This window comes from Anabas testudineus, chromosome 11 (genome assembly GCF_900324465.2).
Source record: "Anabas testudineus chromosome 11, fAnaTes1.2, whole genome shotgun sequence".
Lineage (NCBI taxonomy): Eukaryota > Metazoa > Chordata > Actinopteri > Anabantiformes > Anabantidae > Anabas > Anabas testudineus.
Genome location: NC_046620.1, coordinates 10348333 through 10360395, shown reverse-complemented (window position 1 = coordinate 10360395; position 12063 = coordinate 10348333). Strand labels below are relative to the sequence as shown.

The following is a 12063-nucleotide window of genomic DNA, read 5'->3' as shown; positions in this document are numbered from 1 at the left end:
GTTGGTCAGTAGGGCAGAGGAAGCGTCATAACTCCTGATATCACACAAATCATTATAGACACAGTTTCAGTCAAAGCTTTTACATTTAAAGATTAAATCACTTTTTTGATGATTGATGGAATTCTTCGATTTGATGAAACATAAATCTGAATTGACCTTTTGGGCCTTGAGTACATGATGAGCACACGCTTGCTGGTGTACTCATGGACTGCTGATTTATCACACTGATAGTTTACTACAGCATTTTTCTGTAAAATTACAGTTTTTAATGATCCTGTCATGAAGTCTTGAGCTATTTCTGTCCTGCTGCGTGGGCCTGGATGGAACAAACATCACAAGAGGCTCCTGTTTTATTAATACAGATGGTGAATCAGGACAGTGCTCTATGAATTAATTACCCATCTATCTATCTATTTATCCATCCATCACTACTGTTGCTTTATAAAACACAAAATCCAGTTAATGCCAAAAGATTTATCTAATCATCTAGACCTCTCAGGTCAGTAGCTGATTGGCTACTCAAAGTCAAAACATCAGGATTCATTTATATGTACCATATAAAGCTTGTGGCCTGCTACAAATCAAGAAGCTTTTCTGCCTGACGTGACTTAAAGTGAAATTTGGACTACACCATTCTTATCGTGCTTGTTGTCTGCCTTTGTGTCGTACTGTATTTTACCACTACATACATTTTCAGCTTTTCATTCATGACAATTCCTATCAGTCAACCTCTTCTCTCCTCTCAGGAGTCTCTACAGCAACAGCATCTGATGGGAGTCGTATCTCAGACACCCACTGGGACAGGCACTCCTGCCTCTTTGGCAACACCTCCTACTACAGTTCATCCTGTTCGTCAGACATCCATTGCCCCGCCGCAACACCTAAAGTCCCAGAGGTCCATTAACACTCCAGCTACTGCCACACCTCCAAAGGTTCGCCCGCAGAGCAGGAACCTCCTCCTTGACTCTTCGGACACAAACTTCAGTGGCAGTCAGCCGAAAACACGTCAAACTCAGCAACCACCGCAACAGCAGCAGCAACAGCAGACCCAGCAACAACAACAGGAACAACAGCTGTCGGTGACAGACAGTCCAGCTCCCGGGCTCCCGTACCAGACGAGCTCTGCCAAAGAGAACCAGGCCCAACCGTCCGCTGCAGAGGAGTCAACAGACACGCCAACAAAAAGCACCAAGAAGCCTCAGTCACAGCTGCAGCCTCCACAGCAACATCTGCTCAAGCCAGTTGTCAATAAACAGGTCAGTCTAACGTCCATATCAACTACTATTTGAAGAGTCAATACAATACAGCATGGAAAAAATATTAATAGTAATATATTTAAAAGCATTATTAACTCTCACTCCAATAAAACTTCCTATTTTGGACATTTCTATTACTGACTCCTGCAGTAAATTAAAAGCTTCACTGTCCTAAATTCCAGGGTTCAGGTTCAACATTGAACACCCCAGCACTCAATGAGCGGACAGTGGCCTGGGTGTCCAACATGCCACATCTCTCTGCTGATATTGAGAGCCTGCGGCCAGACCGTGAGGGTCAGCTGAAAGAGTACTCGAAGAGCATGGATGAGTCACGACTAGACAGGGTCAGTGTATTTTTTTTACCTACCTCTTTATACTCACTTGCTTCTTTTAACAATAGGTTTAAAAAAAAATGTAGCACTATTTTTGCCAGGCTGGTTTGAAATATGTGTGTCAGAAAAGTCTCTTTTACCTCTCTAGAGGTAAAAATGTTTTACTCAAGGGTGTTTGTGGATGTTTGTGTGATTTCTCCAAAATATCTATGATGCTATTTAAAGTGATAAAATACAAAAAGGAGATTTAGAGGTATAAGAAGGAAGGAATAAGGCTCTTTCTGGGATCTGAAGCAAATGTCTGTTTCCTGATCAGCACAATTTCTCTAAAATATGATAAATTTGGGCGACATGTAGCTTAGTTGGTGGAGCAGTCTTCTATAAACCCCAGGGTCAGTGGTTCGAATTCTGGTTCCTCCAACACTGCACAGTAGCGCCTTCACCTACTGCAGTTGTCCAAACAACAATTTCCCCAAGCAGATCAATGAAGTATTATTATTAATATGGAATAATTGATGGATTATGATCAAGTGATCAATACCTGTACATACAAGCCCCCTCAAAAGTATTGGAATAGCACAACCAATTAAATTGTGTTTACTGTTCACTGAAGGCATTTGGATTTAAGATGAAAAGATGAAATGAGACTTAAGCTCCGACTTTCAGCTGTTATTTGGTATTTACACCTAGATACGGTATGTACACTAAACAACACTGAACATAACACCTTTTGTCAATTACCAGCTGGGTGGAGGTTTAATGTCCATCAGTGTTGCAGCAACTAAAAAAAAAAAATCGTGCTGTTGAAGAGGCTGGATAACAGCGGTTGCTGTTTTTCTTTCCCCGTGCATGTGGGCCTGGACATCTGGATGTTTGGGTCCAGCCCTAACTCAAAAGAAATTTACAACAAAATGTTATTCATCATTTACTTTATAACATTTGTTCCAATGACTTTTTCCCAATCAACTGTAGGTCATCTGATACAAAATGCGCTGGGTAGTGTTTTATTCAATATTTAATGGCTCTATCCAGCCAATGTGTGGCTGGATAGAGCCATTAAATATTGATGACAATGCTCTGATTCATTGGGCTCAAATGGTGAAAGTGGTTCAGGGAGCATGACACATCATTTTCACACTTGGATTGGCCACCACAGTGTCCAGACCTCAACCCCATTAAGCATTTTTGGGATGTGCTGGAGAAGACTTTGTGCAGCAGTCTGACTCTCCTATCGTCATTACAAGATCTTGGTGAAAAATTAATGCAACTCTGGACGAGAATAAATGTTGTGACATTGAAGAAGCTTATTGAAATGATGCCACGTTAAATGGGTGCTGTAATCAAAGCTAGAGGCGATCCAACTAAATATTAGAGTGTGCGATTTTATTTTTAATTTTTTTGGACGGGCAGTGTATTGTGAATGGTTCTAACATTTCAGTCATCATATTATGTTAATCCCATTTTAAGCAGACAGTTTAAGGCTGCATATCAACCACTTTAAAAGGAGGAAAAACAATCACTGATGGCTACACACACAGCAACGAGGTTAAATAGTTTCAAATGGTTCTTGGAGCTTTAACACAAGCATGCCTGAGTTGGATTGTGGTGGCTGCTGTTGCTTTTTCTGTGATGAATAACTCCCACACTCTTGCCTGTATTAGAAACTTATGCATATGTCGCTTTATTGCATTTATATTTCTGGTCGCCTATTGCAATTCAACAGCAGCTACTTCTACACTTGCATACAGAAATCTGTACTGGAGAGCAGGTCTATACTGATAAAAATGACTCGTCATTCTGCAATAATGTAGAATAATTTGAAGTCATCTTGTTCATCTTTCAGGTAAGAGAGTATGAAGAAGAGATACATTCCCTGAAAGAACGACTGAAGATGTCTCATCGCAAGCTTGAAGAATATGAACAAAGACTTCTGTCGCAGGAACAGCAGACAAATAAGATCTTACAGCAGTATCAGAATCGCCTAGAGGACAGCGAGCGCCGCCTAAAGCAGCAGCAAATGGAGAAGGACTCTCAAATCAAAGGCATCATCAACAGGTGAGCAGTGTCTGGGTTGAACTAGAGCTGGCAGAAATGTGACTGTGCCAGTTACTGCTCGACTTTTCTCCATTGTCTCAAATGTTTTGCACACAAGGTTAAACACTTACAATCCACAATAGTTAAAAAAAGAAGTTATATAAAATACTTACTATTACAGTGGAGTGTGATAAAACAGAAATAATGTGTTTACAATGGAGAACGTATTGCTACTGACTGTAACATAACAATTGTTGTTACTTTAGCAAGTTGTAGACTTCAGCGGTTTAGTTTAGATACTATAAGAGAAAGATAACCAAATCTTTTTGGTCCGTTGTGTAGATAGTTATCCACGCTCAGAGCTGCCTAGTGAAGATGGAGGTTATTGCAATGTCTTTAAGACCTCACAAAATATGATGAAGTAGAAGTTTCCTACTAAAGTAAAACTTGCATGATGTTATAAGGACTCAATTTTTTATTTTTATTTTTTTGCAATATGGATATTTACTTTTTCTTGCTAAGAGTTAAATGAGACAGAAAGTCTGCTGGAGCCTGGAGGCAGTTGCAGTGTGGTATAAATTCAGGAAGTAGGGTTACATGAAGCTAAATAATATTATACCATAACATCACAAATGATACAGGGTTGATCAGTGAGCTTTAAAGGTGCTAATAGTCTTTATGCTAAGCTAAGTTCACTTCACCGATTTCAACTTATTTTCTGTGTTTCTAGTTTGGGGATATGTGAATAAGGATGTTGCTTCACCCTGACCTGCTTGTGTTGAAATAGCCAATTTTCTAGCTCAGAAACTCATCCAGATCTTGTCAACTGGAGGCGTTTAAATGATCATCTGGTCCCTGTTACAATGGAGGTTGTAGTCTTGGTTTATGCATGCTAGATCTAAGATGAATTTAAAAACTCCTTTAGATGATGTCAACCAGAGCATTGTTTGGCGTAGAAGCAGCAAGATAGTTGAAGTCAGAGGGAAGGTTAACGTCATTCATATTCATGTAATTCATAGGAACAAAGTTGAAAATTGGTGAAGACACCCTTTAAGCTAATTGTGGTTTTCAGACTTGCTATCAATCTTCTCATGTAACTCTAAAACAAATAAGCATATTTCCCAAAATGTGGAACTATTCCTTTAAGAGTAGCTCATTGAAATATCACAACTAAAACCAAGAATCATCAGGCTCATGCCTAATATGAAACACTTCATGACCTGAGTCTTAAATTCATACAGTAAGAACTTATTCTGAACCATACTTATTTCTTATTTATTTATTTATCTGATTTCTTGGATTAAAACGTGACTCCTACAGAACATTGAATTTCTCGTTCTTGCCTCGGTTAAATATTTCCTCTGGATACAGCAGAACGGTGCACACCAACCTCCACACTGTCATTTCATACATCTAGTATAACAACTAAATTTGAACTCTCTGAACTTTTCTGAAGATTCAGATGCAGAAAGCTCTCAGAAGAGCTGAATGTAACCAAACACATGTCAACACCTTAATATCATCATATGGCGGCAGAATCTTACAGTAAATTTGAAGAACACCGGCTTTGTAATTCTATTTTTGTCAACCGGTATGTTTGTTTCTATTTCCCTGTTGTCAGACTCATGGCTGTGGAAGATGAGCTGAGAGGGGGTGCCATTCCTGATATTAAGCCTCGAATCCTCACAGACCAGGTTTGTGCCTGTGTCTACATCTTTTATCATCCCTATTCACTAAACCAGTCATGTCCTAAAATGCTTTGCATCATTCTTACATCACATCCAGAGCATTTGCCAAAGCCAGTGCAGGGGAAAAGTTTGCAGCTGTCATACATATCACCTACTCCCATCTTTGCAAAAGCACATTTATGTGGAAAAACATTTCACCATTTTTTCTGCACGTGCGTGAGCGGAGAGTAAAAAAAACAAAACACAAAACAACACGGTAAAAATCAAGAGCTGATACACAGAGGTTAATTTAGTGTGTCTCTGTGAAGGAATAGCAAGTCTTCAACACTGAAACTAAATATTATTTACCACAAAAACATGATTATTATACCACAGAGCGCATTCATCATCAGAAAAACCTTGACTGTGACTCACTGAAGCGTCAACGCAGTAATTCTTCAGGTCTCAGCTTAGTGAATGCACCATGTGGGCTGGATTGTGACGCAGGTGAAGAGGCTGTGTGTGCTCTGTGTTTATGCCAAAATAACTCAGGAGATACATTTTCTATCCTTTTAATACACTGTCACCTTCGTTTGCTCAGTATTAAGGCCAAATAGACAATATTCAGACCAGATATCAAAATGTTCCTCCGCTGAGGACTGACATCCAAACTCTGCAACCAAATTTAGACTCTAGTAAATTACTTTTATGTTGGCAAAGCAGAAACAGTTTGCATCCATCATGTTTGGCTCAAAGTCACAGATAGACTCACTTCTTCATAATGGGAAAGGCTTGTGCGTTATCATGAACAGACCTTTCACAGAGGGTCTAAATTTAATAGGTCATTTTGGGAAAATACCTGTATTTGCTTCTGCACCAAGAGTTAAATGAGAAGATTCTTACTATTCTCACATCAGTTTTATGCTGTGAATATGAAGCTAGAGCTAAAAACATTTAAGCTTAGCACAAGGACTGGAAAAAGGAGCAGCTCACCTGGTTATTAGGCAACAAAATCTTAAAATTAGCCATAACACCCACTTAAAATGGTCACTTGTTGATTTTGCATGGTTTTAACAATCAAGACGCAGGTAAACGTGTTAAAGCTAATTTCCTGGCAGCTCAAGCTACATATTTACCATAGATGTGAATGGTATCAATCTTTACATCCAGCTCTCAGCAACAATACGTCTATACCTCAAAAAACTATTTCTTTAGATGTTTGTCCATGTGAAGTTATAAAATGATATAAGCAGTAATTTCACATTTTCTCTACCTTCAGTCTCTCAGCCAGATCTATGGTGGCCACCCAGGATCCTGACTGCCAATACCAAAGTGACCAGAGTTCATGATGGTCACTCGAGTGTAAGAAGACAGACGCTCTACAAAACTCCCATGAAGACGAAGCTCTGCAGTGGACCCCGCAGGACCACTGCAGGTTTCTTCTCACAACATTCTTTAAAGAAAAACTTTGCACATATTGAAACTTTGCCTGTATCAGAACTTGACAATCAGTTTAGTGTGAGCACCAACGTGTGCAGTGAATCTTCTGCACATGTTGACTGAAATATAAGCCAGTGTCACAACAATGGCAATACTGAACCTAACGCGTTTCTTTATTTACATGTAGTCAGAAGTGAGCAAAGATGTGTAAAACACTGAGGATGACGATGGATTCATGATTTTACCCTGCTACAAGCACCACACCCACTTTAGTGGCTGCAGACAAAATGTCAACGGCTTTTACAAGCACAATTTCCCCCAGTGGTGATACCTGTGACAAGCAACAAGTGTGTTGTTCAATCATTTGCCATCTATGATCCTCAGATGCAGAGTTCAAGCAAAGATCTGTATTGCTTTTTGATTACATTGAAACCATTTAGCAATGAAGTCAAACGGCAAAGATAGCTTCACTTACAAGAGTGGTCATTATGATTTTTGCATCCTTTATAATACAGACATCCCATCTAAACAGAGTCCTACAATCAAATATATTATAACTGCTTTAAAGTGCTTTTACAATCTTAATCCTCTGTTATGTTTTCCTTCGGTAAACAGGTGTAAATCCAGAGCTACAATCTTAAATTTCAGTGTATAGAAGTATTTCTTAAAGCTACTAAAACTTTTTAATAATAGAATTATTTTACAAAATTGTCTGAGATTAAAATATGTATAATAGTGATTATGATAATCATAATAGAGTACATATATATTATTTATAAACAGTGATACAAAGTGCTTTACAAACAAGAGAGAAAAAGAGTAACTACATTTTTAGAGTTAGAGTCTAGAGGGGCTCTGTAAAATACCTTCTGTGGCTTAGTGACAGCATATTTATGAAGAAAACACTGCATTCCAATCAGGAAGCATTTGATAAAACAGCATTTGGGAGCTTGCCCAATGCTAAGTACCATTTACACCTGGTGTTAACAATTAATCCGGATAATTATATATACAGATTAATCTCAAATGACTAAGAGTCATGGTGTTAAATCCATGTATAAGTGGGGTCTAAAGGCCATGATATCTCTTACAAGTGCCCCAGAAACTGGAGCACCCCCACAAACAATTACTGTTGTAGCAAGTCTGTGCGCTCCTTCACAGTCAGTTACATCTACTGTACAGGTACAATGATTAGTCAATCTACTCTAGTTTTCAATTTGTCAACCTGCAGAAAATAAATCACTATTTACTACTATAATAATCATTTGGCTTCTCAAATGTGAGGAATTTTTTGGTTAGAGAGAATAGGGGCTTGGAGCTTTAGAAATATATAATGGAATGCATTTTCCCACTGTTTCTGATATTTTACTGGCTAAACAATTAATTAAGAAAATAATCAACTAATTAGCTGACAATGAAAATTACAGAATTGCAGTTCTAGCTGTGTCTCAAAGACAGTGTTTGTCTAAAACAATCAGCCTGAAATCGTCCTAAATTGAAGACTTTTAGTGTCTCAGTTCTTTTTTTATTTAGCTTTTAAGCTTTTTTTTAATCTTAGTCTTTTTGTACAGCACTTTGTAACACTTGTTTGGAAAATGCTATATAAAATACATTTTAATTACTATGATTGTAAACATGATGTGCAACTGGAAACAAATCATAAATAGCAAGTAGTGAATTATTCATCTGTTGTTTAATGTTTCTGAAGCATAGATGTGCTGCATGTGCTTTTTAAGTGCGAGGATATTATTCTAATCACATAAAAAAACGAAACGTTAAATCAAGGCTTTCCTACCGAAAGACTTTTCTTTTTTTTTTTTAGTAGTTTTTTTAAAATACAACGTGCTGAACTCTTCCATTTTTTCAGAAGAGGATGGCATTCAGCCTTTTGCATTATACAACATGAAAGTACTGAGACAGAAATCACAGACTAACAAAAAGAGGAGACAGTGAAAACAGTTTCTCAGAGTTTCTAAGCATGGATGTGTAGTATATTGTATGTGCACAGGATTCGACTGCCTTACAGTCTGTGCCACAGGGCCCTAAATAACAATGCCAATACAAAAGAAAAAAAAAAACTTGTAAACTTTGTATATTAATGTATTTTTTGTAGTCAGGTGATGAATTAATAAGCAGTGTGTTGGTTAACTCTGTATGTTGGTCAAAATCATTTATATTACAAAATTCATGGTTGATATAATTTATCTTAACCTCTTGCCTTTAAGACATTTTCTTTCAAGATGGACTCGCTGCTCACTTTATTAGGTACGCCTGTACAATCTAATGCAGTTAAATAAATAAATAGGGCAACTCTGCCATGAAAAAAGGTGATACATCTACTCTATGTTTTTTATAGAAATCCTAGTGGATGGTGGAGTCGTGCTGGAGTGCATTATATTAAAGTGTTTCTAATGTTTCGGCCTCCTTATTAATGCAAAATCTGACCTTGTAAAATTTTAATTCATGGCAGAGCTGCTGTATTTGACTGCATTAGATTGTACAGGTGTCCTTAAAGTGGCCAGTGTATCAATGATACAAATTACATGTTTATGTTACCAGAAAATGTATAAAATAACTTAATGTATATCTATTCTTATATGTAAAATGTATTCAGATCAAGGGTAGGCCTTCAGGCATGTTGAACTTGTGGTAAAAAATTTATTTTTATACACTGCCCGTCCTAAAAAAAGTCACCACTTTGATTTAACTAAGCAAATAGTTAAACTCCCATTGGATAATTACTGTAGGGGTTGATTCTTTTTTTTAGCTGACATGTTATTTAACCCTAATTGAAGAAGGTCTTGTGGTCTGAGTCCAGATCCAGGTGACGTAAGCTGAAGACGGTCCAACAAAATATCAGTGTGTGACTTTTTTGTTTTTGGATGGGCCGTGTATTATTACAACTCTTAATGCTGCAATCCAGAAACTACAGTGCTATGGTGTGATTGCGTTCTTGGGGAGAGAGCTGAATAATTACCCAGCATAGCACATTTCTGTTCAAGATTGATGTATTTAAATATCTCGCCTGTGCTGTTCAACCAAAATAGCAGTGGTGCTTTCAACAACACTGGATTGCAGTTTTAAGTAATCTTCTTTTGAAATACGCTTTCATTTATTTGGCCTGCATCGCAATACAGTATTTTGAAATGTAATACTACACTTCTGTTTTCATTTTACAAGAAGCTGCAATCCGTAAACTAAAAACGTTTTAAAAGACATAAAAATATATGATATGCCCAATGTGTTATGGAAACTTTCTCTGTATTAGCTGCAGTGGTACAGCGTGCTACCTCTGAAATCTTGCCCTCATCTCCCTTCTCTACTGGAATAAGGATCCTTATTCAGCTTTCACACCCTGAGAGGATACTTTCTTCCATTTGGCCAGAATAATGTGTTTCTTAAAGCAACAACTCAAACAAAAAATAGTTCATAAGCAGTCAGGTTTTCCTTTTGGTTGCTTGTTCATTGCTATTTTAAGGAACCATATGCAAGCTTTTTCATCGCCGGCTGTTTCTAAAGTTTGTACTGCTGTATTTAAATGCCATTACCACTACATACATACAAATATCTTAATCACAGGATGAGGTTGATTGCGTTACAGGTTTTCGTCAGACTCTCAGGTGTTAGGAGGAACACGGAGACATCTTTTGTATTTAATGCCAATTGCACAAAATATTCAAACACAATCATTGGCAAGTGAATATCGGTGACAAACAATTCACACAGCTGATGAAATGAGGGGGTCTGCGTCTGTGAGGAGACTACTCGCTTTTATTTTGGTTTGTTCCTGGCCTTCATTTCATCCATATAAATAGTTTGATTTCTACCTTGTCTTTTATTATTTGAAAGTAACTTATTTTTGTCCAAATAAAAATGTGACAAATGTTCCAGTGTAATAAAAAAGGGAAAGGAATCTTATTTAAGAAACTATTTAAGAAGTGCTTTATATTTACAGAACCACACTTAAGAGGATATGTGAATGTTTGTTGACCTGAGGGAGAAGAATTACTGCCGCTTTGCTGCAGCTAAAGCAGGACCTAACAGATGAATTGATATATCTTGTATATTTTGGGGAAGCTATTTAAGGTGAATCTACATATTATATATATGTTTCTAAAATGGATGTATAGCATTTTGGAATGAAACAAAGTATTTTTCTTGGCAGCTATTATTCTGCACAATTGATCTACTGTGTCACAAATACATAGATGGTGGGATTTCTGACTTGAATTAGGCCTACTGGATGTAAAACCTTAATTTACTTGACATTTCTTTTGAAATAAGCCATGCCCCATGGATAAGCCATACCCTCCAGTCGCCTGATGTTGTATGGTGGATGTTTAATGTTGGTAGTTTTATTTATAATGGTATTTATTGTAGGTATGATTGCGCTTGTAATTATTATTATTATTATTAGTGTAAGTATACGCGATTGATATGATTTGTTTGAACAAAGGGAATGTATTCATTTTTCAGGTGATTTTTTTCCGAGTGATTTCAATAAATCAATAAATCCCTAATTGGAGATCTTTCATTTTAGTGGCTACTTTAGCAGCTTTTTAAAATTGGGTGAAGTTCACATTTGTTAAGTATATTAATACTAAAAGTAAAGTTATTTTCTCAATGTATAGTAAAACATATGACATATATGTCATATATATATATGACATATATATGATGAACAACAGTTTGGAACAAAATGTGTGAGTTTAGATAGTTTTCCTGTGGTAGACTGCAATAGGACAATTTAAGAGGAGACAATATTTTCTCATTCAATCATCATGTTCATGCTGTACAGTGACAACCAGTGGCCACAAGTCATTAACGCAGCCTGGCCTCAGACCTAACCTGTCACCTTATTGTGGTTTTCACAGTTGCTGGTCTAGTATTTGACCTATATATTATATTATATATACACAACACTTTGTAATAACAGCACTAGAAGTGCTAGCCTGCAGACAACACACTGTACTGATTTTAGCACCTTCAGGTGCTCTCAGCTACTCCATCTTTTCTTCTAAATAACGAGGACATGAAATATTTACAATCTAATCAGAAAACACCCACCTCCAAGTCCATTTCATCTCATGTCGCTCATCACATCTCATGTCGCTCATCACAACCTGGCCGACCACTTCGCCATCAGTGTCAGCTGCTCTCCATCAGAGATATGCATGATGCCAGAGGACTGCAGACAACCACCTGCTGGACACGCTGCCCTGTGCAGGAAAACGAAGGTGAATCAGTTTCACAGCTCCCACTGCTGCCTCAGGTTCTTGTCAGTCAATGTGTTGCAAAACACAGTTCCACATGTTTGTAATGGGAATATGGTTA

The 12063-nt window shown here is 37.5% G+C and overlaps 1 protein-coding gene across 3 annotated transcripts in view; it reads left to right on the top strand.

Annotated features, from left to right (window-relative positions):
• The window catches only part of LOC113155483 (ras/Rap GTPase-activating protein SynGAP-like), a 37866-nt gene extending 26628 nt beyond the window's left edge, over nt 1-11238 (top strand). For 2 of the 3 annotated variants that reach the window (XM_026350249.1, XM_026350250.1), the window contains 5 exons: nt 747-1256; nt 1439-1600; nt 3432-3643; nt 5244-5316; nt 6569-11238. In XM_026350249.1, the coding sequence (XP_026206034.1) occupies nt 747-1256; nt 1439-1600; nt 3432-3643; nt 5244-5316; nt 6569-6607 (996 nt within the window). In that variant the 3' untranslated portion in view covers nt 6608-11238. The remainder of the gene's footprint in view (nt 1-746; nt 1257-1438; nt 1601-3431; nt 3644-5243; nt 5317-6568) is intronic. The other variant, XM_026350251.1, reaches the window with a different exon arrangement.
• The last annotated feature ends 825 nt before the right edge of the window (nt 11239-12063 follow it).